General features: G+C 34.9%; 1 protein-coding gene across 2 annotated transcripts in view; it reads left to right on the forward strand.

Moving 5' to 3' along the window:
* The window catches only part of LOC120320204 (serine/threonine-protein kinase DCLK2-like), a 48,473-nt gene extending 22,449 nt beyond the window's left edge, over positions 1-26,024 (forward strand). Inside the window, exons 2-8 of one of the 2 annotated variants that reach the window (XM_039369733.1) lie at positions 2,310-2,644; positions 13,662-13,764; positions 15,032-15,136; positions 19,063-19,113; positions 22,768-22,862; positions 23,643-23,715; positions 25,701-26,020. In XM_039369733.1, coding sequence (XP_039225667.1) covers positions 2,310-2,644; positions 13,662-13,764; positions 15,032-15,136; positions 19,063-19,113; positions 22,768-22,862; positions 23,643-23,715; positions 25,701-25,813 — 875 coding nt within the window. In that variant the 3' untranslated portion in view covers positions 25,814-26,020. Of the gene's footprint in view, positions 1-2,309; positions 2,645-13,661; positions 13,765-15,031; positions 15,137-19,062; positions 19,114-22,767; positions 22,863-23,642; positions 23,716-25,700 lie in introns of both variants that reach the window. The other variant, XM_039369734.1, reaches the window with a different exon arrangement.
* The last annotated feature ends 292 nt before the right edge of the window (positions 26,025-26,316 follow it).

Raw genomic sequence — 26,316 nt, forward strand, 5'->3', positions numbered from 1 at the left:
TTCCTATAAATAATCTATAACAATTCTGTTGATTGAATTTATACCAATATAGCCATCATTTAACCACATTCTAGTTGACCTTTGTTGCTGTCGCATGCTGTTCTAAACGTTGGCTTGGCAATTTCTCAGCCTGTGCAGAGGTGAGAAAAAGGAAAATTCTGTACCAGCTGCTGGAGTGGTAAAGCTGTTGGGCTCCACTTTTCCCTTCACCTTGTATGCTGCTGGTTTGGTGAACTTTAAGCTTTCTCTTCCTTTACTGTCAGTTGCCTGTTGAGCTGACAGCTGTTTCACTCTGTTGGCTACATCTTCTCCCTTTCTTTCTGTTCTCTCACACAACACAAATCTTTCTCCAAACATGCCTACGCAGAGACAATCTGGTGCTCTCATCATTTTCCTTTTATAATTGGATACCAGGTGTGGTGCGATGCTTTTCTGACTGCCTTAAGATCCTGGGGGAAAAAACAAAGGAAGGAAGAGCTCATGCTGGCCACTGTCAGGTTTCCTTCCATATCCATGTAGTATGTTCTGTCTGCATAAATTCTCTTATTTAAAAAGTGCTGTGCTGTGGAAGAAAAATTACACCCAATTCCTCTTTGGGCTATCAAGGAGGTCTATAACAAACATGTAATTTGAAATTTTATTTGAAAATATTGGTGAAATGAGAATCAGATGAGGACTTGGATGGGCCTTGAATAAGGAGTGAAGTATCAGTTTCATTGAGAAAGAACATTTTTTTCTACCAAACAGCCTGTAGTATTGCTTATGTTGATTGAATATAATGCAATGATATGGTTAAATATGAAAAGAAAAAAAAATGGTTGTTTCCAGTTGAGTAAAAGACCAGGCCACTTACCTATTCTTCAAGCTCCAAATTAGTGCTGCATTGTCCTTGACAATGGATTACTTCCAGTGCTCTGATGGGGCTTAGAGGAAGTGACACTGACAGTATCATTTATAGGGCAAGGCAGAGAGAATTTTGATAGTGTTTCTTTTTTGCAACTTTTATCCCAAGTGGCTGCCCTCCCAGAATAATGGCATACAATTTAAGCACTTTTGGTTTATATTAATGTATTATCTAGATAACTTACAGTAGTATCCTTACATTATTATACTGATTCTATATTCCTAATTTATCCTTTAGATCAAAGGCCCCCAACCTTTTGGGCACCAGGGACCGGTTCCATAGAGAAATATTTTTCTGCGGACCAGAGGGGGCATAGTTTTGTGTGCTGCCCGCGGACGGGGTTTTGCTTGTTTGCACATGCTGTAGCCTGGTGCTGGTCCACTGGCATGCTGTAGCCTGGTGCTGGTCCACTGACTGGGGGTTGGGGATCCCTGCTTTAGATTCCTTTGGATGGAAGGAACTTACTAGCAAGAACTGTAAATCCAGTGCTTCTGTATTATTTTGATTGGCTGTCATGGCTAGGAATTTTGCTAATAAATTCTGCCTCTTCTTTTACAAAATGCTGGCTAATCACTAGCTACTTTAATAAAATAGAATTTATAGGTCTGTGCTGTTTGTTAAAACTGAATGTCATTTGTTAGTTTTAAAAAGATGCATATACCATTCCGATTGTAAGCAAGTGTGAGTGTCTTGTATTCCAGCTACATAATCAGTTATGAACACCAATACAAGGTGCTACTTATGCCCTATGGAAAAGCAAGCTCCTATGGCCTTTTGGAATCCTAATAAGTCTGGTTCCAAACTGTTTTCTATGTGGTTTTACTGGAGGGAACATAATGGAGAATGAAACCTCTATATTCAGGTTCATTATTGTGAGGGTATATGTATGTCTGAAATTGCTAGGATTGACATGGAAAACATTAAGAGTATTCATAAATAGGAAATAATTTCTTGAATATTTAACATCAGTGCCTGCCAAATCCATAAAACTGGAGAAACCATTGCATTGTTTTTGTTTCAAATATGAATGTCGTGTAAATTTTAGTTCTTAGTACCAAGGACTAATAGCCCAATATAAAAGACAGCAGACTATTGAATATTAGTTCCTGGCTTTAACAAAATGCAAGATCTCTTTCCTTAATGCTCTCTTTGTCACCTTCCTAATGATATATATTTATTATTCTAAGAAAAAATGCTGGGCTTGATATTACTAACTTAACCCAGAAGGTTTTCCTTGAATGCCATAGTTTTATTAATATTTTTCTTTATCTATTTCAAAAATTAAGCATTTGCAGATACTCCAATGACATATACAAACATATAAATAATTGATTATTGAAAGCATATCAAGTGAGAACAAAAGAAATAACATCTTCTTTACTTCTCTTTTTTTCCTCCACCCTAGGTGAAAGTTATGTATGCGCTTCCAATGAGCCATTTCGGAAAGTTGATTACATTAAGAATGTTAATCCAAATTGGTCTGTCAACATAAAATCTGGGTCATCTCGATCCTTCACATCCTTAATATCTGCAAAAAGTGAAATAAAGGAGAGCAAAGACTTCATTAAACCTAAACTGGTAACTGTTATACGCAGTGGAGTGAAGCCACGAAAAGCTGTGAGAATTTTGTTGAATAAAAAAACTGCTCATTCCTTTGACCAAGTGTTGACTGATATAACAGAAGCTATTAAGTTAGATTCAGGCATTGTCAAGAGAATTTGCACATTGGATGGAAAACAGGTAAGAAAAATTACTACTGATAATAATAATAATATAAAGTTAACTTTATTTGCAATTTTTAAATAGTGAATTTATTGCATATAAAAGCTAAATTCTTAATAATTGTAGAAGCTCTTAAGATGCGGTTATTCTTACTTATTCTGCATCAGTTCATTTGTGTGGTAGGAGAGAAGGGAAGCAAGGGCAGTGAAAAGCTGTGGATTTTTTTTATTATTATTTTTACCAGAGATAAATACTTTATTCCATTCCATTTTAAAGGTTTTGGAAATTAACTATCCAAGTTAAACTAAACTTGCTTCTTTGTTTCTTATTTTTATAAACCTGATTTTTAAATTTCAAGATTTATTTTTCCTGATGCCTCATTCTCTGGTCATATGTCTCAAAGCTACTATGGCCACGAGTTACAGAAGGGGAAGAGCTTGGCTAGAGGATTGAGGTCCTCCATCATCGACCAATGTTGCACTTTTTCTCAGGTCATTTTTCACATTTCCATCTTCTGTTCCAACTCTTGCTTCTTGGCCACCATACACGTTCTTTAGAAGGCAGAAGAGGTGTTGATCCACCCATTTCTTAAAGGCTATTTAGAATCCCAAGTACACATCTTTCTGAAATTCCTTTGCCCTTTTCAACATCCATCAGAAGAAAGCCATGTTATGTTAGATGCCTCTGCTTCTTATGAAACTTATTTCATTTATTCAATTGCTTATTTCAGTTTTGAGGCTATCCAATTGCATATACCTCCAGACAGTTCACAAATAAAAAAAGAAAAAGAAAACAATATATCAAAAAATATTTGATAGTTTGATCATTTTTTGGGGAATTGGAATATAAATTGATCTTTTCTAGCCTCTTGGCCTGCTTACAAACTATACAGCACTTTATTTATTATTCAATTTATATAGCTGTTCAATTCAATATGATTCTGTGTAACTTAAAACAGATTTTAAAACCACAACAAAAGGATCTATTTCTAAAAAAAAAGCAAACACCACCGAGACAAATAACAAATGAAAACTAACATCCCCCTTCATAAAATATCTTTTTTTAAAAAAATAAGTTTGCTCAATGCCCTAACCCAATGCCCACAGCATCCATATTGTCAGTGCCTTTTGAAAGATAAAGAGGATTTGACCCATCTGGATTTTGATAGTTAAGTTGTTCTATAAGGCAGTTATTGTAATAGAAAAATCAGTCTTCCATTAAATGGCATTGTTTAATAGAAGGACCAGGTGCATGTCCACTTAGTAGAAACCAGTTTGCAAAGTAGGAGTACAAAAGTATACTCATATCTTCCCACACAAATGTATTCTGAGCCAGTTGCAACTTCTGAGTTGTCTTTAAGGGCAGTCCTTGTAGAATGTGTTGCAGTAGTCCATAATGAGATGACTAAAGCATAAGCAGATCCTCCCCCTCCAGGAATGGGTCCTGTTGTATGCAGGGTGAAGTTCGGATTCATGATCATAATTGCCACCTGTCTCACAGAATCCAAAAGCCCAGAGGACTCCCTCAACTGTACTGCAGCACTGTCTGGGAAAGTGTCATTCTATCCAAAACTAAAAAAGGAAAGGCCTCAGGACCAGGGTCCTTAAAAACCCTATTAACTTGGTCTTTCTAGGATTAGATTAAAGCCTGTTCTCTCCACCCACAATATGCAGACACTGATAAAGAACCTTGACAACATCATCACTTGATCAGTGAGGGGGCAAAGATGGTCATTGAGAGGTAGAGATGTACAGGTGAATATTATCAGTGCACCAATAATACCCATGATGACAGGTGTTTTTATTTATAAGTTAAATAAGAATGAGGAGAGGATAGAACCCCACAAAATCATAGGAGCCCCAGGGCTTGATTTAGACTACCACCACCAACAACAACAAACAATCCTAGAACAGAATAACGTACACACTGTCCTCACCACTCTTGTCTTCTAAGCCAGTACAAAAGGATACCATGTTTGATGATATTAAAAACCATTGAGCGTTCAAAATGGTCAAGGATGGATGCATCACTGCATGTAATTCATTCTATATAGAATTGCACCATTGACAATTTGTCAAACATGGCATTAAGATTGATTTGATATATGTCAATATGACTTAGGGCTGTTCCATTCTTTGTCATTTTTCCTGAAACATTTTTATTACAGTACTATAATTATTGTTCCTTAAAAACACATTCCCACTCTTCCCCTCACTAATAATTCTTATTACTCCAATGTAAGTGACTTGTAATATGTATTATCAATAGTTTTGTGTAGATTGTAATGGAAGAGAAATTGGGTAAATAAAATAATGCACTTAATATGAATTTCTATTACTGAAACCAGAACAATTTCCTTTTTATTATAGTTATTTTTTCTGATAATTGAAAACTGTATAACACTGGTTGATAAGTCTTTGCTGGTTTGTGAATACAAACATTCAATATAAGTTGAAATCTTCAGATATAATAAATTTATGGTCCCTCATTTTATCGTAGAAATAGCTTACTAAGTATGATTATAGATTTTTCCAGTAACCATTGAAGATGTTGACTAAATTTAGAACATACTATATTGAATATCCTTGTATCAATAAAAGTAATTATCTCTAGACAGCATGTATACTTAATAATGTTAACGTTAGCATACTATGAAAACTTTTTCAAATTGTATGTTTGAACCAAAACCTTACACAATCTCAACATGGCAAAAAGCTATACGTAACATTGTTCCACAAATTTAAATGCATTCTTACATTCAATTGTTTACAGGTTCAAAATAAGAAACTAGTGAAAATGGCAGATGCCCAAAGTTTAGACACCTTTCAGTCAGTGTTTTGTAACATTTCCTTTGGAAGAAATTGCAGCTTCTAAACATTTCCTGTAGCCAGTAATAGTCTTTACTCTTGCTTTTTAATCCCACACTTTTACTTGTAGAAATCATCCAAATCAGAAAGATTGTTAGGTTTCCTTGCACGCGCTGCATGTTTGCTATTCAAGTTTGGCAGTTCCCTAGTTTTACTTCAAGGTTAGTTTTGTTCTGTACTGTTGTCTTATGAACATGTTTCTGGAGTATTTATTTATTAATTCATTCATTATTTAGAAGTTTATAGGTTGAGCTTTCAGGAAGTGACTATTCCTTGTTGTATGCTGAATCAGTCTTTAGAAAAACATTTTATCTTTTTAGAAATTTCTCAAGGCAGTTGAAAAAAGAAGAAATAGCATTCCATAGTTTCCATGATATAATCTACAACAGTGGTTCTCAATCTGTGGGTCGGGATCCCATTTGGGGTCAAACAACCATTTCACGGGGGTCGCCAAACAACGCAGTCCACCATTTTTCCCCCTTTTCCTTAGCTGTGCTACTCCCTTTTATTCTATTGGCTTTTGAAAGCCAATAGAATAGACTCTCTTGAATAGAGTCTAATTCTATTGGCTCTCAAAACCCAATAGGAATTGTCCAGGCTGTCTCTGCCCTGCTGAGCCAACCAAAAGTCCCAGTCTGCAAACGGTACTGCACCAGTTGAGTAGTCTTCGACTTAAGACCGGTTGAGTAGTCCTCAACTTACGACCGGTTGGAGGTCGCGGCATTAAAAAGGTTGAGAACCACTGATCTACAAGGTCCATGAATTTTCATAAACATAGAGATATTTTAATGGCAGGAGAGAAAAATGTAAATTTCTTTTCAGCTCAGAATGAACCAGCCTATTTAAAAAATTCCCTCAAAATGTTTGACATTGTCCACCACAACATCTTAAGTCATGGCTCACTTTTTCTTATGACTTTGCAAAGGATTTGAAAAAAGTATCTCAATTAAACTAAGCATGCAGTTTTTGAAACTGCCTCAGAAATTTCAGCTATTTTAATGACTCATATAAAATCAATCTATGATGAAAGTCTTGTGGAGATGCTCTTAAAGTGGAGCAGACATGTAATTGTAATCAGAAATGCATCTTTATCAAAGGTCAGTATAATTACACTTAAAAAAGAAATTAATGGGAAAGAATTATGAGTTACAAGATAATTTAGCTGTTAATGCAACTTTGGTTTAATAAGTTGCAAAGAAGATACATTAATACAGTAATTTTTGCCTTAAAATTCAGATATCTGTTCTGAATTGTACTTAATGAATGAAACATGCTTTCTTAAAGATTATTGCATCTATTGCAATAACTGGCAGAAGAAGATCCATATCTAAATATAACATATTCTTAACTATCTTCACATTCTATTACAACAATTCCAATGAACATGATTTACTTATTAATTGCTTAATTAGGTAATATTGCTCAGCATATACATTTGCAATTATTAGTAAGTGTACTGTACACTTTGACTTCCTTTCCTTTGTCTTCCAAACAGCATTTCCTCTTGCAAAATGTTAGCCCGCGTCCTGTTTTCTTAATGTGAATATTATCCAAGGCCACAGAAAGCATTATATCTTGTACAAAATAGCATTTCAATCTCTGTGCTTGATTGATGTTTTACTGTAACTTACATATGGACTTGAGTATGGTTTTCTTTTCCATTGAAGCTTCCTTTCCTTTCAAAGATGGAATGCTCTTCAGATTATTTGTCTTTAAACAGTAGGATCTTGTTTTCATTTACTTGGAGATGTGCCAAGTTCAGGAATCTATTATGTTTGCATCTTGGAAGCAATGCAGCTAGCCTGGAATGGTTCCACTTACCAGAACTCTAGAAGTTTATAACAACAGTGCAGACAGTCAGGATTTCTTGAATTTAGCTTTTAAGAGAATTGAGTTGTGAGCTTTCTTCTTAGGCAAAATTACAATAAAAATCTGTTCTAAATGGGAAGATTCCAGAACATACAGAAACAGATCTATAATATTAAACAATAAATTAACATGGTGAATTTGTTAAAGAATGACTGGAAGACTAGTTTTAGTGGGAAAATGTCCAGAAACATTTGCATTTTCTGCTTGTACAGACGTTTTTTAAAATCCACACATGTAAATATAAATATTAATTTGTTGATATTGCTGTTAGCCATTTTAATCACTTTTTTAAAAAAATCAGTTAACACTAATAGCATGATGAATCATTTAAAAAAGTACTATTGGCTGAAGAAAAAATAAATTGCTTTCAGCATTAACCAGTACTTAGAAGTTGCAAACAAAGTATTTGTATATATAAGGTTTGTTTTTTAAATAAACGAGAATCTGCATCTTTTTTAAAGCTAAGAAATTGCTTGCCAGGAAATATACTTCAAAAAGTAGATGAGAATGAAAATATGGATGCAGTCCTTAATATTTCTCCTTTATGTCACATAAAAAAAATCTGTGGCAATCTGGAGTCTGTTTTGGGTTGCACTCCCCATATTGCAATCCACACGTAAAACAGAGTTCCCCAGTAAGCTGATTCCAGTTGTTTTATTTTTTTAAACCAAACATAAAAAAATGCTGTTAGAAGGACCGGCAGATAGAGCTAAGATTCAGAGTCAATGGAAGAACTTGGTTATTCCTTACACGGCCAATGTATCGGAAAAGCTAAAATGGATATTGGGAAAACACAACATACCTGTGTTCTTCAAAACCACCAACACACTGAGATGGAGCCTTGACCACCCTAAAGATCAGACATCAAAACATAAGAAGAGTAATGTAGTGTATGCAATCCAGTTGAGTGAGGAGTGTACAGAGTTCTACATTGGAGAAACCAAGCAAATTTACACAAGGGGATGGCCCAGTACAGAACCACAGGACCGGTACCAGCAGTATACCTTCATTTATTATCTTTTGAGGATAATAATGTTTCATTTTTGACAGGGAAGATAGATGGTTTGAGAGAGGAATAAAAGAATCCATTTATACCAAAGTGGAAAATCCTTCCCTCAATAGAGGTGGATACAATCTGTCCTCCATTTTTCATGCTGCTCTTGCATCAGTCCCAAGAAAGATTAAGATCACTTCAGAGCTCCCCAGGGAGATTGCACTTAATGATCCATTTAGGGCAGGGGTAGGAAACCTTGGCTCTTTTATGACTCGTGGACTTCAACTCCCAGAATTCCTGAGCCAGCATGGCTGGCTCAGGAATTCTGGGAGTTGAAGTCCACGAGTCATAAAAGAGCCAAGGTTGCCTACCCCTGATCTAGGGTAAAGGATTTAGGAGTTGGAACTTTTACATCTAATCCAGATTAGATGAGAAATAAAACTATCCCGGAGGATATACAGGGGGACTCTCTATCCAACTTGCTCAGACGGATGAGGCTTCTTGGATAACCATCAAACCATCAAGAAAAGATGGTTCCCTTGACTCAACTTCCAGAAAACTCTACCTGGATCACTGAGAATTTTAATTGACATTCTGTTAGAAAAGAAAACTGATGTATACAGGTGTAGCATATTTTGCTGGTATTTTTGCACTGAATCGATTCACAAATAAAAATATTACAACAAAAATCCTAAGGTTTGTATTTTTTTAGTATATTAAAAGTGAACTCAGGGATAATTCACACATTTATAATTCGCAGTGGAAATTAACTAAAAATGCAGATATAACACTATTAAAACCTTAAAGTATTAAAATAAGAGAAAGAAATAATATTAATAAAATTCATATTTTGATACTATTTTTGCACTCAAGCATTTAATTTTAGATTTCTATTCAGCATAACAGAGGTCAGGATGTATTTATTAAAAATTGTTATACTCTTTTTCCTGTGTTTGCAGACAGCTTCATACTTCATTTTCCCTGTGTTTTTCTCATGTCTATTTTTAATTCATAAGCATACAGCAGATATATTTGGTACAACACAAAAAGAATCAGTATGAGATGATTGAACAGGAAGAAAAAGAAGAGTCTGAAAACAAAAAATTATTCTATAGCATATATTTTCTGCTGTTGCACAATGAGCCTTACAAAGTATGGGTTGAATAATATTGTGTACTCTAGCCAGCTTCTTTTAAGACATTTTATTTTCAAAAAAGGAACAATAGAGATCTTTATAAAAAGAATCTGTTGCATTTGTTGTATTTCTGCGGATCAAGCCGACTACGAAAGAGTGAGGTATTTCCCTTGCCAGACTGATTCACTAAGTGGGGAGAAATTTAATAGTTAATTTATCCTCAAAAAGCAGACAGTGTAGATGTTTATCTTTTGTCTATCTTTTGTCAGTGAGGTTATGCTCAGGCCAATTGAATGTTGGGTGGAGAAAGCTTGTGGCTGAACTTGATAATAGATTCATGCAAATGCTCAGTGCTGCATAGTTCAGCCTACAGATGGTCTTACTGTAAATTCAGCCAGCTCCTTTCCATGATTTAGCTGCCATGACAACTGCACTGCTTTCTGGTGCCTTGTACAATTATGTGTGAAAAAGCTGAAAAGAATTCATATTTTTAGCATTTTCCTACTGAAAGCAGCAAAAGCCTTCCTTCAATCTAGCCAGTATTTATCATTGTCATGGGATAACAAATACAAACATCCCTGTTAAGCAAAGGGAATGAAGTGTTAATATACTTACTAAAGAGTAAGTGTTAATAGATAGAGTTGGACGGATTTTTTTTTTTTATAAAAGTCTATACCAGGGGTGTCAAACTGCCGGCCCATGGGCCGGATGTGTCATCCAGAAGCTGCGCCCACCCCATTGCCAGCAATGGCAAAACCGTCCCGATACGTTGCGTGACATCACGAGTTTGACATGTGTGGTCTATACTCTTCAGTCTATACTCTTCAGCACTCTATCCATGTTTTTATTAAATGGTACTTTTCTCTCATAATCCCTTTCTAGAATGAAATTCAGATAGGTTTACTGGGGTAAAATAAAACACATTGCTCTAACATATCAAATATGTTTAGTGTCTTTAGAAATCATTGTGGAAAAACTTTTTATTTTTAAGAAAACTGTTTCATCCTTCATAGAGCAATTGTTGCTGACTGTAGGCGGTGGAAAGAAAGACTGCTGTTTAGTCATAATTATCATGGGTTAAATTAATATGGAAAAGCTATTGCTCAAATTATGACCACTGTGCAGGCTTTTCAAAAGTTCCAGTCAAATAAATATTTTTTCCCAAATGTCTCTCATCATTTAGGGCTGGTTTAGATGGAATAGAGGGTAATCTTTTAAATGAGAGCAGACTAAAGGAGAATGTGCTTTCCTTTTTTCCTTTATTATAAATACTCCTGAGATCATCCCAACTTTGCTTGAGTATTCAGGCTGCAGCTAAAACCTTGCTCAGTCATTAACATTATTTGGAGCACTCCATTTGTAAACTTGCTGGGTAGCATCATTAGAAGTTGTGTGTGAGGATGTATGTTTGTGGGTAAGCTTTTCTCTTCCATAAAGAGGTGGTAAATGGAGAACTGATGTTGGACAAGCGGAAATGCTCATGTTGTGTACTATGAAAACACATCAGATTCCCTATTTAGTCAAGCCAGTAAAATGGAATCAATTGCCATTATCAATAGCATTCATACAGACATTTCCCAGTTAAAATGGCAGGATTTGTATCAGAAGGGGGGGAAGTGTTACTTCCCATGAATGAGTCCCAATATCATAAACACGATAAGACATTTCTTATTACTTTACAAAATGTTTGTAATTTCTGTTCTGTTCAGTATGCTTCATTGTTTATTTCAGTTAGCCTATTTAGGGATTTATTTTATATGATTTACATTATATCCTATCTTTTTGCCAGTTATGCCTTTAGCAAAATAAATGATTAAAACTATAGTTCTTATTTAAAAAAAAATAAAACACACCAAGAAAATATCTTGCATACTTCTCCAGCTCCATAGATAAAACATGCCTATGCATCAAAGGTCCTGTCTACATTGTAAAAATAAATAGAAGCAGTTTTGCTTGCTGGAAGACAAAGCTTATGAGAAGCCATCAAGAATGCCTTCCCATCAGCTTTGCTTCCAATGAAGGAATAATCAAGAGAACAAGTCCTCTGCAAAATCATAATGCTCAATGCTTTTAAATAAAATCACATGATAAAGTCATAAGTCCAGTTCTGAGTCAAAATATCTTTCACAATGAATCGTGAATTTCTGGAGGCAGCTGCAAGAAAATGTGATGGCAGTGTTTTGATTATCTGCAGTTACCAAACACTTCTCAAAGGCAATTCCACATACAGTTGTACAGTAGTTCATGGACAATTGTAAGAATGCTTCTAAACCAGGAGTGTCAAACTCGCAACGTCACATGACGTGTCACGACATATGATGACTTTTTTCTCATTGATGGCAATGGGGTGGGTGCAATTTCGGCATGACACATCCAGCCCATGGGCCAACAGTTTGAGACCCCTGTTCTAAACAAATAATATCAAATGCATGCTAGAAGACAGCTAAAAATGAGTAGAAGAAATTGCCAAGAAAGCTAAGCAAATAATATATCAAATTTTGTTTTAAGTAGACATTTATTTTCTAGTGTATTCATACTGGATTATATTATATTTCTTTCAATCATCCTTCAAAAAGCATTTTATCCTTAAAAATATCTATATATGTGTATTCGACTATTTGTAGCCTTCATGAATGTGTCTCCTTTTAAATATATATATTCTGGTACCTCTAGCACTGTCACTATTTTGTGAAAGTGAAATCTATTGGTTAGATCTGTTTTGTCATTCACTGTTATTCAGGTTTGTTTGATAATGTTTCTCACCACATAATGAAGTTTAATCATGACTTCTTCACCTTCTATATCCTTTCCGTGGCTAGGTTCCTGAATGTCTTAGATTCAGACTGGGGCTAATTAATGCTAGATCTGTACAAAATTCAATCTACTGGTGGAAGAACATGCAAACTTGGCATGTATTAAAATAGTTTAATGGTACCATAAGAAATTTATTTCCTAAGGTTTTGGGTCCTGAAGTGTGTAACCATAAAGACTTGGATGAAAGGAGGAAAACACCTCTTCTGGTCCTATTAGATCTCAACAGCTTTTGATACCAAAACTATGATATGCTTCTGGACTGAGGGCTGAAGGTACCATGTTGCATTGACTGGGTAGCCCCATTCAGTAGTCACAGGAAAAGAAAGGTAGAGTTGAAGCTTGCTCTAGTGTGTGATACCACAGAGCTTGGTCTTCTTCCCAATGTTATTTAATATCTATGTGGAACTGCTAGAATGGTCACCTGTCTGTTAAGAGTGGGATACCATTACTATCCTACATCAATTATATTTTGCCATAGTGGGTTAGGGCTGAAGTGCTGTGGAGGCCCTGACAGTCTTGGAACTGTCAGCTGGATAGAGGTAATCTGACTAAGCCTAAGCAAAACAGTCTTACTATTTGTTTATAGAAATTTTGGTTTTCCTAAATAATCCCACTTTTAGCTCTAGATTGAAGTTATGGTTCCTCTGAAGAAATTGGTTTATGATTAGGAAGTACCAGTAGGGGCTCTACCTTGACTAGAAGATGCTAATGGCAGTAACTCATAACCTTTTACAGCATGGTTAGACCTGAAAAATGTGTTCTTTCTGGGAAGGTACAACTGGTGTAAGATGTATTGACTGCTTGCAGATAGTTCCTGCCAATGTAGAATGACACTTTTTTTTTTTTTTTGGTCCTCTGCTGCTTCCAATCCAAATTCAAAATGCTATGCCTATAAAACCTTAAACGGCATAACCCTTGATTACTTTAAGAATTGCCTTATCCAAAATGAGTCTTCTCTTCCTTTTAGGTCATCCAGAGAGGGACTTTTTAGGGTGCTGTCCTGTTGAGAACTGAGGGAGCCTGGGTCTATGGAATAGACTGTGCTGGGAATGGACCTTCAGTGCTGTTTATTAGAAAGATGTCATTCATTACCTGTTCTTGATAATTTTTATTGATGTGATTGTTTTTATGTGAAGATCACGGTTGAGATTCATGTATAGCATCCAGAGTCATGACATTGGGTAGTAAAAAAATTAAAAAAAAATAAAATTGTACATATTCATTGTTTATTTGTGTTTAACTTTCAATGGTACAAGCAACAATAATTGCCTATGGAAGGCAAATAATAAATGCATAATGTGAACTCTGCATCTCAGCCTCTGTTGGCCTCTTGTGACATGTTACATTTTTTTTAAGGTTACCTGTTTGCAAGACTTTTTTGGTGACGATGATGTTTTTATTGCCTGTGGACCTGAAAAATACCGTTATGCTCAAGATGATTTTGTTCTGGATCATAGTGGTAAGATACACATCTAAAATGCTTTATGAATTACAAGAATCCACTTAAGCCAACTGATCATGATATAGACAATATATTGTCCATTCTTCTAGAGTAACTAATGTAATCATACCCTGGAGAAATATACAAGCATATTTATTATTTATTTATTAAACTTGTGATATCATTGAATCATTTAAGTTTCCAACCAATTTATAGCAAGTTGGCTGCTGATTTAATATTTAAGGCATTTAATCAGTTTCAGGTTTAGATGCTTTGAATTCTAACAGACCCATTTTCTGGTAAAATACTAAGGCATACTCCCACCCCCAAATCACTAATGAGGAAATGACCAGTGTTTAAATGACTTTATATTATAAGTATTTTCCTCGATTTATTTAATATAGAAAACTGTTTTTCATTTTCCAGAATGGTTTTTAATGGTTTTATCAAATTCTTGTCAATATATCCATAGTGTCTATGGGGAAAGGACATTACAAACATTTTAAAGAAAATGAGATCCTATGTAGATCCACTCTGAGGGAAATCAGCAGATTAGAAATATGAAAAATAATTAAAATAAATTAAATAAATATCATTGGCATAATGATAAAACCAAAATGTAATGATTTGTGAAAGCTAACACTGTCATGGCTTTTACTGGGTGCCTAGGTAGATGAATGTACCCATGTAGGATGCCATTTGATTGTATGTATATGTTACTTGTAAGGGGAGATTTGAAGGATATACAAGTAGAATTTCAGAACTTGATGCCTCTGATCTTATTCTTATCAATTCACTCAGTAAATTATTTTGGTGCCAAACATGATCCTGCAGGCTTTTTATGCATAATACAGCATAGTTTTGTTAACACAGCACAAGTGAAACTCTACCTGATTGGAACAATTCCTGTAGCAATCCACCAAAACATTACAATATCCCACCAAAACATTACAATATCCCACTCATACAGAATTTAAAAAAATGATTGCACACTATACTAACAGAATAGTTAACCTGCCCACAATCATACAGAAAAAACATTCTAATCGCTTATTTTACAGCATCGCTAACAAGTCAGTTTGCTCAAATGTACATTTAAAACAACTTGGGAAAAGATTTATTGAAACAGAACTACACACTGACTTGGCAACTGTATTTTGTTCATTTGGTAATAACTATTTAGGAACAGTAATTTAGGAACAACTACTATTGTGGGTGATTTAAATTTTGGAAGTGATTGTGCATTGAAAATATGTATCCTACCGTCCATCTGTGTTGTTTGTAGAATGCCGTGTTATGAAATCATCTTATTCCCGTGCATCTGGAACAACAAGATATTCTGGATCTAAAAGTCCTGGGCCTTCACGTCGAAGCAAGTCCCCAGCTTCAGGTAATTGAAAACAGAACTGCTCTTTAGAACTTCATTTTTTTCATACATGGCTCAACCCCTTTGGTAGAATCAAGCAATCAGAAATTAGAGACTAAACATTTAAACTTACAAAAATTGCCAGTACAATAAGTAAATTGATATACAAAATAAGGAATAAATACCTCTAAAACCATATTAAAAACATGTAATGTGCTGCAACAATTAATAAAGCTTAACTCATTTTTAAACGTTCAGTAACATTTCAACATCTCTAAGGAGGCAGTTCCATAGAGGGAGCATAGAAAATTGATCATTGCCGTTTTCACTAACAACAAGGAACATGTGAAGGCATTTAAGAACCAAGTGCTCTACCAAGTTCCCGCAAAGCAACTTACAACCTTTAAACCACTATAAATCTGAGCAAGGGATGTGCCTAATATTACATGCACAGATTGTTCCATGCTTGGAACAACTGTTTCATGTGGCCAATGCCTGACCCAAAACATGCTTTTTTGAAGTATTTTGATACATAGAGGGACAAAATGGAGTGGGAGACCAGGGAAAGAGCCAGGGACATGGGTAACTAAGAAGAGTGGGAAATAGCTGAAAGTTTCATGGTGGGTGGTTTGGTAGGCTATGCTGTGGTAGTGCATGATAGTGGTTTTTGTATTCCTTGTTTTTAAACGTTTTTAACAATTGGTAAACCTTTCAGAATTGATGAGATTTGGGCAGCATATAAATTTAATTTAATTTATGGTTGGTTGCAGTCAACCAGATATTTAAACTGATTTGGCATTTTTAACTGCCTACTGAGTCCTTTCCCAAGGACCTGGTGTCAGCAAATGTTGTTGTTTCATAGTGTAAAGGTATTATTGCAGGATAAAAGCTGTTCCAAGTACAAGTAGACTCTGATGTCATTTGTCTGATTAACGAAACACTTCAAAGAACTTTCAGGCATTTTTTTAGCCTAAAAAGCCTTTATTAGTATTACAGAGATGTCAGCATGGCATGGCGGAAATGCTAAGATCTGAATTTCCCTTCCTTTGCACATAACATTCCAGGCATTTCCCCTCCCCTGTTTTGGAGTCATGATTCACATCTTCCAATTAACTTGGAGGGCAAAGATTCACTTTCGTTTCTTTTTCCCGGGCTTTCCTTATATTCTCCTCCCCTTTCACTGTCACCTGATTTAACTCTTAAAATACCAGACAGTTCTGCATATATTATCAAAGCAAGAATATTTAATATTAGCAGTGTTGACATCTGACCTATGACCAAAATTGAATTTGGAATTTGCTTATAAGTCGTTGTGGTTAGAAGTTGAGTTACCATACGACCAGACACAATTTTAAGGCCATTTTTACAAGTAATTAACTGCAGTTTTTAGGCCAATCACATGATTGTTAAATGATCGTAAGTCCAAATCCAGCTTATCCAATGGCCTTTTTTTTGCCAAAAAATAGCAAAAACTTTGTAAAACACAATCATGTAATTGTGGGACATCGCAACTAACAGTGTTCTAATATCTAAGGGGCTGCCACAAAGAAGAGGGGGTCAACCTACTCTCCAAAGCACCTGAAGGCAGGACAAGGAGCAATGGATGGAAACCAATCAAGGAGAAAACCAAAGAATTAAGGAGAAATTTACAATTAATTGGTGGAATGAATTGCCTCCAGAAGTTACGGGTGCTCCAATATTGGAGATTTTTAAGAAGAAGCAGGGTTTCCTGCTTGAGCAGAGGTTGGACCAGAAGACCTCCAAGGTCCCTTCCAACTTTGTTTTTCTGTTGTTTTGTAAATGTGAGCTGGTTGCCAAGAGCCCAAAATTTTGTGGTCAAAATGTGACCATAAAGGTGGTATGGCAGTCATAATTTCAAGGATGGGTCAGAACTTTTTTTGAGTCCATTATAACTTTGAAAGGTCTTTAAGCAATCAGTTGTAAGTTGAAGTCTACCTGAAAGCTGCCTTTTGCAACAGATTGATGGTGATTTTGTCAATGCTGATGATGTTTGAGTAGTGTTCCAGATGTTTTGGAATTGCACACAGGTCACCTATTACCATTGGTACTATCTTTGCTTTGTTTTGCCATAGTCATTCTACTTCTATTTGCAGGTCTTTTTTGTGATTTTCTGCAGTTATTATTATTATTCATCTGTACTTGGTACCAGTCATTGATACAGTAGAAGTTTTGACTTGAGGCCTGGAGGATGTGGATAGAAGAAACATAGGCAGAGGGAGGCTATAATTAGAGTGAGCCTTCATCCAGCTTCAGTCCATTGTGCCAGTTATGACCATTCCTGGAGAAATAAGCCTTTCTGGTAGAACTCACATTATTGGCCCCTTCTACACAGATTACTGCAATGTGCTCTAGATGGGGCAGCCTTTAAAGACTGCTGAGACGCTGCAGATGGTGCTAAGTACTGCAGTCTACCTTTTGGCAAGCAAGAGCCATTGCATATCACACATAACACCAAACAGGGCTCAATATAAAATCTGATATTTTTTGATCTATAAAGTCTTATATGGTTTTGAATCCAGATAGCCATAGAACCATTTGCTTTAAACTCAGTGCCTGCCAGTAAAGCAGGTACGTCTACTGAACGTTTCTTTTCATATGAAATTCAGAGAAGAAGAAGAAATCTGTTCTTTACTGTTATGACACTAACTTTCTGGAATATTCCCTTCCTAGAATCCTGATGGCACCCGCTGCTATTCTGACTTTCAAAAAAGCTGCTAAAACTAAACTGTCCAAAATGTTTTTTTTTGTCATCCAGAAAATGTAGCAATTACTATGATTAGAAGGTTCATAATTTAATAGTAACATTATAGCATACTAATGAATCGTTTTGATTGTTTTGGGTAAGTGGTATTGTTTTTAAGGCTAAATCATAACTCATTTAGCAATGAGGTAGCATAAAATATAATTAATTAATTAATCTCCATATTGGTGATACCCAACTCCAGAACCTATAATAACCTACTCCATAGTTTCATATAAAGGGACAAAATTGCTCTGTACAACAGAGCTGCCAGGGTATATACCCTACCAGGGTACAAAATAATATTTATTAAGATTATCCCTTCAAGTAAGAGAGTGACCATTGTATAGCAAGACTCTAGTTGCCAATTTGAAATGGTGGTCAAATACTGATGAAATGAAGCAGGATCAATAGTCACACACTTTCTGTTTCTTTTCTGTAAGAAGTCACCAATTTGGGCAACTATGGCTGATTCTGTCCTAACCAGGCTTCAGCAGCCTGAAATAGATTCAGATAATCAATGTACTTACAGACATTTTGATTTGGAATGTAATTGTGTAGAACAATGTGCTGTGCAACAGCTTCTCAACATCAGAAGGTGTGAGGAAGACTCACAAAACTACCATTATTAAAGTATGTTTTAAGAAGTTGGTGTCTAGCTCAGGGCAGTTCTCGCATAACAAACAAGACAAATATCAAAAGTATCATATATACACTACAGTTCCCAGTGTAAGGACCAAGTGATAAATAATGTAATGTGCTTGACAATGTAGCGTCAGTATTGTATGACAATAAAATTAAACAGACAGTAATTAAATTTATTCCTCAGAAAGTATGCATGCTCTGCTAAAATCATGGTTTTAACTTAATCCCAAACTGACTTCCCCACCTTTCCCATAGCGTGGTTATGCCTGAAGCACTTTAAAAATGCTTGAAAGTTTCAATTTCACACTTACAGTGATTTTCAACTTGAAATAATTCAGATTTGAAACATTTTGCTCTTTTTTTGCAATAATTTAATGAGTTTTTATGTTAGTTTAAGGAGGACTGCCTATGGTAATATTTAAGTTTATCGTATCTTTGCTAGAAAACAAATAGTTGAATTTTCCCCTTCTCTCTCTGTTGTTTTCTCTTCTCACCTATGAATAACCTTTCTTCTTTTTCTTTTTTATCAATTGAATGAGTACAGTAAAGAGGGGTGGCCACTACTCCAGTACATGCTCTTCAGCAAAATCCCCAGGTGAGCCATTCATGCTATGGCTTCATTTCACCACCTTGTCTCCTACATTTTTATTTTACTTTTTCTGTCCGTTGATCTATTCCTTTATCTTTACATTAAACATCTCTATGATTAGCAAAACTAAGACTTAATGTGTTTATTCCTCTTTTCCATAAGACCTTGGAAAATAGTAGCATATATGTTAACGTTATATTATATTAGATAATTGATTTATTAAGATATCATTTAAGTAGATAATCACTATTAAAGAAAGATGTGTTAACTGAACTCATATAGCTAAATTTGTGGTTGGAGGCATACAGTTACAACAACAAAAATGAGGAAATAAATAAATAATGAAATAAAGCATATTTTATAATTTGCTTATGTAGAAAATTATGTCAGAAATAAAAGTCCTATTAATTTGTGTTAGAGATTTGTTTATCAGTTGATAGGAGTAACAATAGTGGCTTCTAAGGACTTAATGAATGCAGCTGAATTAACTGTTTTGCTTACAGTATACAGTATAGGTTTATAAATAGAGTTTTGTAAATACAATAAACAGTATAGATTTGTAAATAGACTTGTGAAAGATGCTAGTATTTATTAGCCTTGTGAAAAGTTAATAGTCTGATTTTCATTTTAATATCAACTACAGAAAAGGAAAGTTTTCCTTCCTTTCTGTGTAGGATAAAGCATTATGACCACTTTCGTCTTCACTTACATGGCATTACTTTATTTATTACTTCATTTCTCTTAACCTGAAGAGTTGATAAACATGAACTTGGTATTCTGAAACTGTTTCCAGTTTCTGGTTTCTGCCATTGAGTGATATGATTCAAAGTTTTGAAATGTTTTGAAATATTGTAGGTAAGTAATTTTCAGAACACTATGAAAACTCTACACTTAAAATAAGAGGAAAAAATATTCATCATGCATTAGTGTCTTTTGGAAGGGGTTGTTTTGCTATCTGGCAATCCCCTTTTTTCCCTTGCCTTCCATTGCAATATGACTTTTATTTTATGTGGATTAAATCATTCACATCTGTGCGAAGCCAATTATAAGGATGTCTTTCAGAAGATTTTCCTTTTGTCAATTTGTATTTTGTGCTGTTTGGAGCGATGCTGTTGAATTTGGTTAGTTGGCTCTGATCCAGACTCCTAAAACTGACTGATTTTAGTTAAAAATTCAGTTCTGGCTCTTTATAAATGCAAGGAGCGTAAACTACTTGTTATTTTATTTTGTATACCCAATAGATACAAAAAACTTGTATATTCTGCAACTTGTTTGATAAAGATAGAGGCACAAGAGGAAGATATAGACATTGCAAATGTGGTCTAAAAATAAAATGAATGTTGTAATTGTGGGTAGACTGTAGCTCTCCAAAATCCCAGTTACCTTCTCACATTCTGTGTGTTGTGTGCAGATCTGAAAAATGCCAAGGTGGAGAAACCTGTTCTTAATCATTTAAAATGTAATGCTGATATTTCAGAGAAAAAAGCCTAGTTTCTCTGCATGCATGTTGGCTGTAAATATTAAAGACTTTTATTTGTCTATTATTTATTTATTGATTGATTTATTTTAGATCTCATTTGGCATATTCATCTTTGCAGACATTCACATAGCATAGCACTTGTTAAATGAATGTTCTGTTGCCCATTATAGATATTCTTTACAGAGCTCAAATGTGTACGTTGTTACAAGGATTTCCATGGAAACTAAATACCTAGTTGACAGACTCATTAAAAAAAGCAACAGAACTATAGTTGAAAACAGTATGGCTCCAAAAGCATTTTCTTCTTTCTGGGAAATCATGAAAACACTAAAGCATAAATTATATCATTGAGAGCATGGTTGCTATGTTCAGACACCGTATAAATAAGCTATTGTTGGTAGATGTTAGAGTCTGATGAAGCATTATAAAAAAGCTTAGGAAATCCAGTTAATAAAGGATATATTATTTCTGCATTTGTTTTATTTACAAGTATGTATGCCATCCACACCCGGATGGATTTGTTTGACTTTTTAAAATGTATTTTTATTGTTTTTAAATCAATAGCAAGAAAAAAGAAAAGCAATATGTAAAGATAATTATAATGCAAAGACATACATTTTCAAAGAAGTGCATTAAGAAAGTGAAAAATAGAATGCAAAAAATAAAATGTATCAATGAGCAGTTAACAATTCTATATATATATTTATCTGATGTAAATAATATTCAAGTACAGATATATTAATTTCTAATAGTAATATAACCTTAATTATCTATTTAATCTACTGTCATTTGTGTAAATTAATTCTAGATTTCATTACACTTATCCATACAAAGTCTACATCTATAGGCAATCCACTCAAAGGTGACAAATATAACCAGGTTTTCTATTAGTTGAGTGAATGAGGACATACATTTACTTTTCCAGTATTGCGGTATTGGTCTTTTAGCCATAATAAGGGCACAGAGAATCCATTTATGTTGTCCAGTTGTGAATTCCATGCACTAGGTATGAAGTTCAAGAGAATGTTACCTTTTGACAATTTTAGCTTTTTTTAGTTTCATATTTATCTAGTCTGCTACTGTGTCTCAAAATTTAGTAAGTACAGGACATTGTAAAAATGTGTGTTTTAAGGGAGCATGGATCTGTTTGACTTAATACGAGGTAATTATATGAACGGTGGAATAAAAATGTAAGAAACCTGAAAGACTTGGTTAAGACAGCCCCTCCTAAACTCTAATAAGGACAGGTCTGACTTGACACCTAGAGAATTTGTCCACAATATAGATCTCAGGAAAACAAAATTGACTTTTTATGTTGTTTCGGGAATCAGGCTTAATTAGAAGGAGACTGTAATTAGTGGTTGGACCTGCAAAAGATGTTCCATAAGATGTGAAGGTCAGATTTAAAGAATAGGTACTCCTGTATATAACTTGGGTCTTAGTCTTGTAAACAAATAAGCACATTGAACCACATAGTTATTTCTACAGGAGCAATGTAGCACCTGTGAGTAATATAGCATCTGCACTATTTGAGGCCAGCTACAATTTCTGAACAACCTGCAAGGATTAGTCCGTGCATTACAGTAATCCAATGGATTTTCTTGAGAAGGATTTACTGATAAAACATTTGATAGTGAAACAATAATAGCTAAGAAGTCGATAAACAAAGCATATACATAAAGCTTACAGATAGACAAGATAACTATCAATGGTTACCAGTACAATACAGAAGAAAACTCTTAAAAGCAATCTTTCCAATTTGTTATTTGAGAACTCTGGGAACTGTGGTCATAATATAAAAGGAAGGATACCAGTCTGGAAAGATTGTGCTGATGCTTGAATTGACATACCAAGGAAGACTTTCTTAAAAAGTCCTAAGGATAGCCAAGGAAAAGGACTTAGCAAAGAGAATTATCTGGGGGGGGGGAACGTTTAAATACAATGAACCATTGAAAATGTTGAAAACAAAGAAAAAATAAGATTGCTTCTTTGAAAAAAAAGTGATGGATACAAGCATTAGAAACAGGATTTAACAGCTCTTGATAAGCATATCTTGTTGAACTTGTTATACTTCTCATACTGTGTATCACCATAGATCAATTGAAAGCATCACCTCTTTACCAGAACTCCAACTTTTATTTTACTGTATAACACGTTCATTTCTCTTCTTTTTTTATAAGTCAGTGGAGCCCCCAGCAGCCAGATTTCTACTCCTAAATCAACAAAATCATCTGGTTCCTCACCAACTAGTCCTGGAAGTTTTCGAGGACTCAAGGTATATTTTATGTGATTTCATCTGTTTCATAAAAATATTAGGTGGGATTAATAATACTTATTCACATTTAGAATATTGATAACATAATTGGAAATTATTATTAGATTTAAATTTATTATTAGGTTTTAGATTTAAAACATATTCCAAGTGAATGTTAAGCCCTAACAGTAAGAGCAGTTCAACAGCTGGCATGGCAGATTGATTTCATTGGCTAGAACCAAACTAGACCATCATCCATTTTGAATGTTTTTATTTGGATTAGACCAAAAGAATCTTTCCAAGACTATGATTGTATTAGTCTTTTCGGTTTCTTTTTCTTTTCTGTTAAAACCAAATTGTAAAAATATAGGTTACGTTTTCGGGATCCGGAAATACTCAAAATGGACCCATTGCAATAAGTGAAGTTTAGGTTAGATGAGTTTTTTTAAGTCCCACTAATTTTCAGTATTACCTGTTCAAGAAGTCTAAAGGATTAAGTATGGTTATTGATAAAAAGTATATGATAATGCTTTAAGAAAAAACTGGATTGCATCCTATAATCGACAGTGTATTTATCTGATCCTAAAAAACTAAGCTAGACCCATGCATTAACAGATATGTCTTTGAACTGTTAGAAAATGCCAATTAAATCTTATTTAACATTTGATGGATGTCTGAAACTATAGTTCAGAAATATTAAATAACAATTATTAAATATTTAATATATATCCAACATTTCAATTTGTTTTGCATTTTGATGTATGTTATTGCCATAGCATTAGTTGTTTTGTCTACTGACAGATTCTCCCTCCTTGTGAATCTTCTTCTAATGTAAATGGTGTGCCTGAAATATCTCCTTACCTGAATCCTGAAGGTAAGAATCCAATCAGGCATGTTAGTGTTAATTTCAGATTCTTTTTTGAAATAAATATCCATGTAAGTGATATTATAATCTAGAAATATTAAACTTTATTGTCTAACTTTACTTAAACATAACTATAATCTGATGTATATATAAATCGCAGATGAATGGCACCAGTAGTGATTTATAATATTGTAATTAGAGTCTTCCTGTTAGGGATAACCTGCTTTTACTCACTAGTGTAGAGGTGTTACCTAATGGCATGGGACTGGGTTATCAGAGGACTGCCTCTCCCTGGTTACATTAGCTTGCCCCATTAGATCTGGCAAAGAAGTCATGCAGTGGGTACCATCAGCTATGGACCTGCATTTGGTAGGTTCTTGGATACATGACTTCTCTGCTGTGGCGCCTACCTTATGGAACCTTCTTTCTCCCAAATTAGATTACCTCTATTCCTTTGATATTCTGGAAGGCCCACAAGATCCAGTTATGTTATCAGGCCTGGTGCTCTCAGGGAACCAGAGACATGGTTAGAAGGGTACATTGCTGAGGTGGCTTCTCTGTGCCTAGGTTTTGTATATCTGATTTATAAGATTGATTTTTAATGTGATTTTTATTTTTCTATATTTTTTTTCTGTTGCCTCACTGTTGCCCCACCATCCATCTTTTCTTGCCCGTGCTTGCAATGGCTGCACCTGTGCAGCCGGCAGGCTGGATCGCATGCTTCCCCCAGTGGCCACAGCACTTGGACCAACCTGCACTGTGCAGGCTGCAGGACCCCAGAATTCGCTGGCTGATGGGCCACTGAGAGGCAGTGGTCTGTGGCTTCTTTCGGGCATCACTGGGCACCACGTGCTCACTGCCTCCTGTGCGGGCTAGGATGGGCCAGCACCGGGGTAGCGGGGCCAGTCCCTTGCCTCCAGGGTGGCCCTGTGGGCCGTATCTGGGCCCATCATGTCTGCATTAGAAAAATGAGCAAGGCAAGTTAATTTGGCCTTATTTAAGAAAACCGTGCTCTAAAAGTAACTGGATTCTCTTTATTGAAGTATACTTTGTTGCAATGAAACACTTCCTGTTGTCTTCAAGCTTTCCGTTGACTCTTACCTCTGTCATTTGCAAAAGTCAGATGTTTCTAAGGAGGTACTTCTGGCTTTAGGAAGTTCTGGAAAACACTTCAGTTTCAAGGAGAAGATTGGTAATATTCTAAAACGCAAAGACAGGACAGCAAGGGCAATCTCTCTCAATACAAGCTGGGGGGCATAATTCTTAAAGAAGGCTGTGGGTCATAGCGTTCTCTGGCTTTCGTGATGTGGGGATATCCTCACAGATTTTCCCAGTGGCACAGGCTTCAGGATTTTAGCAAGTCATGCTGCAGAATACTAGCAAGAATGGAAGTAACTTTGGTGCAGCTGCTTCACATGTGCAGAAGCCTCTTGTGGCCTTTGCAAATGTGAAGGGGCTGTAAATTTTAGCAAAGTAACACAATCTCTTTCATCTTAGAACATCTTTGATCAAAGAAAAAATATATAAGTTTAATGCTGACTGGAAACCTCATATCAACTTTTTGCGTGAAACAGAAAAGAATGAATTTATGATATATGGATTTCATGATTAGAAAAAAAATAGAATATAGAAAAAATGAAAGTCATGTTTTATCTATAGAGCAAGGGATTAATTTACATTTAAAACTTACAACTGCTGCAAAAGAAAATTAGAAGTTACTCCTTTATATTTTCATTATTTCCTTTTTTCTTCACTTTTGACTTTATCTTTCCTTTCTTCATTTCTTCTCGTTCTCCTAACTATTCTTATTTTTATATTTCTTGTTTAAAATCTTAATAAAGAGCCTTACTTAAACCTTTTCTTCCATTTTGGATTCATTTTATTCTGATTTTTAAACAGTTTTATAGCAACTGTTTATCTTTGTATTTTAACAATTCTATAGCAATTGTTTATATTTGTATTTTCTCTAACATTTACCTTTTTGTGTCTTGAAGGCATAAATGGAAACAAGTACTCTGAGACATCCACCATTCTTGAAAAGTACAAAGTGGGAAAGGTGATTGGTGATGGTAATTTTGCTGTGGTAAAGGAATGCATAGAACGGTGAGTATGTATAACATTATTTCATTGCAACTTTAGAATGAACAGTGAGAACATATAGGCAAATTATTGTAATTTCAAGGAGAATTTTAAAGGTTCTTCCTCCTTTCTGGAACATGTTAAAAAACTGGAAATCTCTACTACAAATCTCATAACTATTATTGGCATGTGAAAATAAATATCAAAATTATTTATCTATTTACCTGGGGGGGAGCATGATGCCCATCATGATAATGGATTATATATACTAATTCAGTGACTAGCAGGAAATTTTGAAAAAATATTATTAGCACTAGAAACTAATATTATTAGTCAAACTACAATGTATATTCTTGATATTCTATGCAGTTTCATGTTTCTAGCTATTTCACTTTTTTTTTGTCCAAGCTCATTGTTAGAAAGGTTGGGGAAAATATTTCTTAAATAGAGACACTTGGTTGAGATGCTAGGTTATAGAAATTGAATAAATAAATAAATAAATCATATAAGGGACAAATGGTAAGAATAATG

The sequence above is a fragment of the Crotalus tigris genome, unplaced genomic scaffold, assembly GCF_016545835.1.
Source record: "Crotalus tigris isolate CLP2741 ecotype Arizona unplaced genomic scaffold, ASM1654583v1 scf7180000021211.141993, whole genome shotgun sequence".
Classification (NCBI taxonomy): Eukaryota; Metazoa; Chordata; class Lepidosauria; order Squamata; family Viperidae; genus Crotalus; species Crotalus tigris.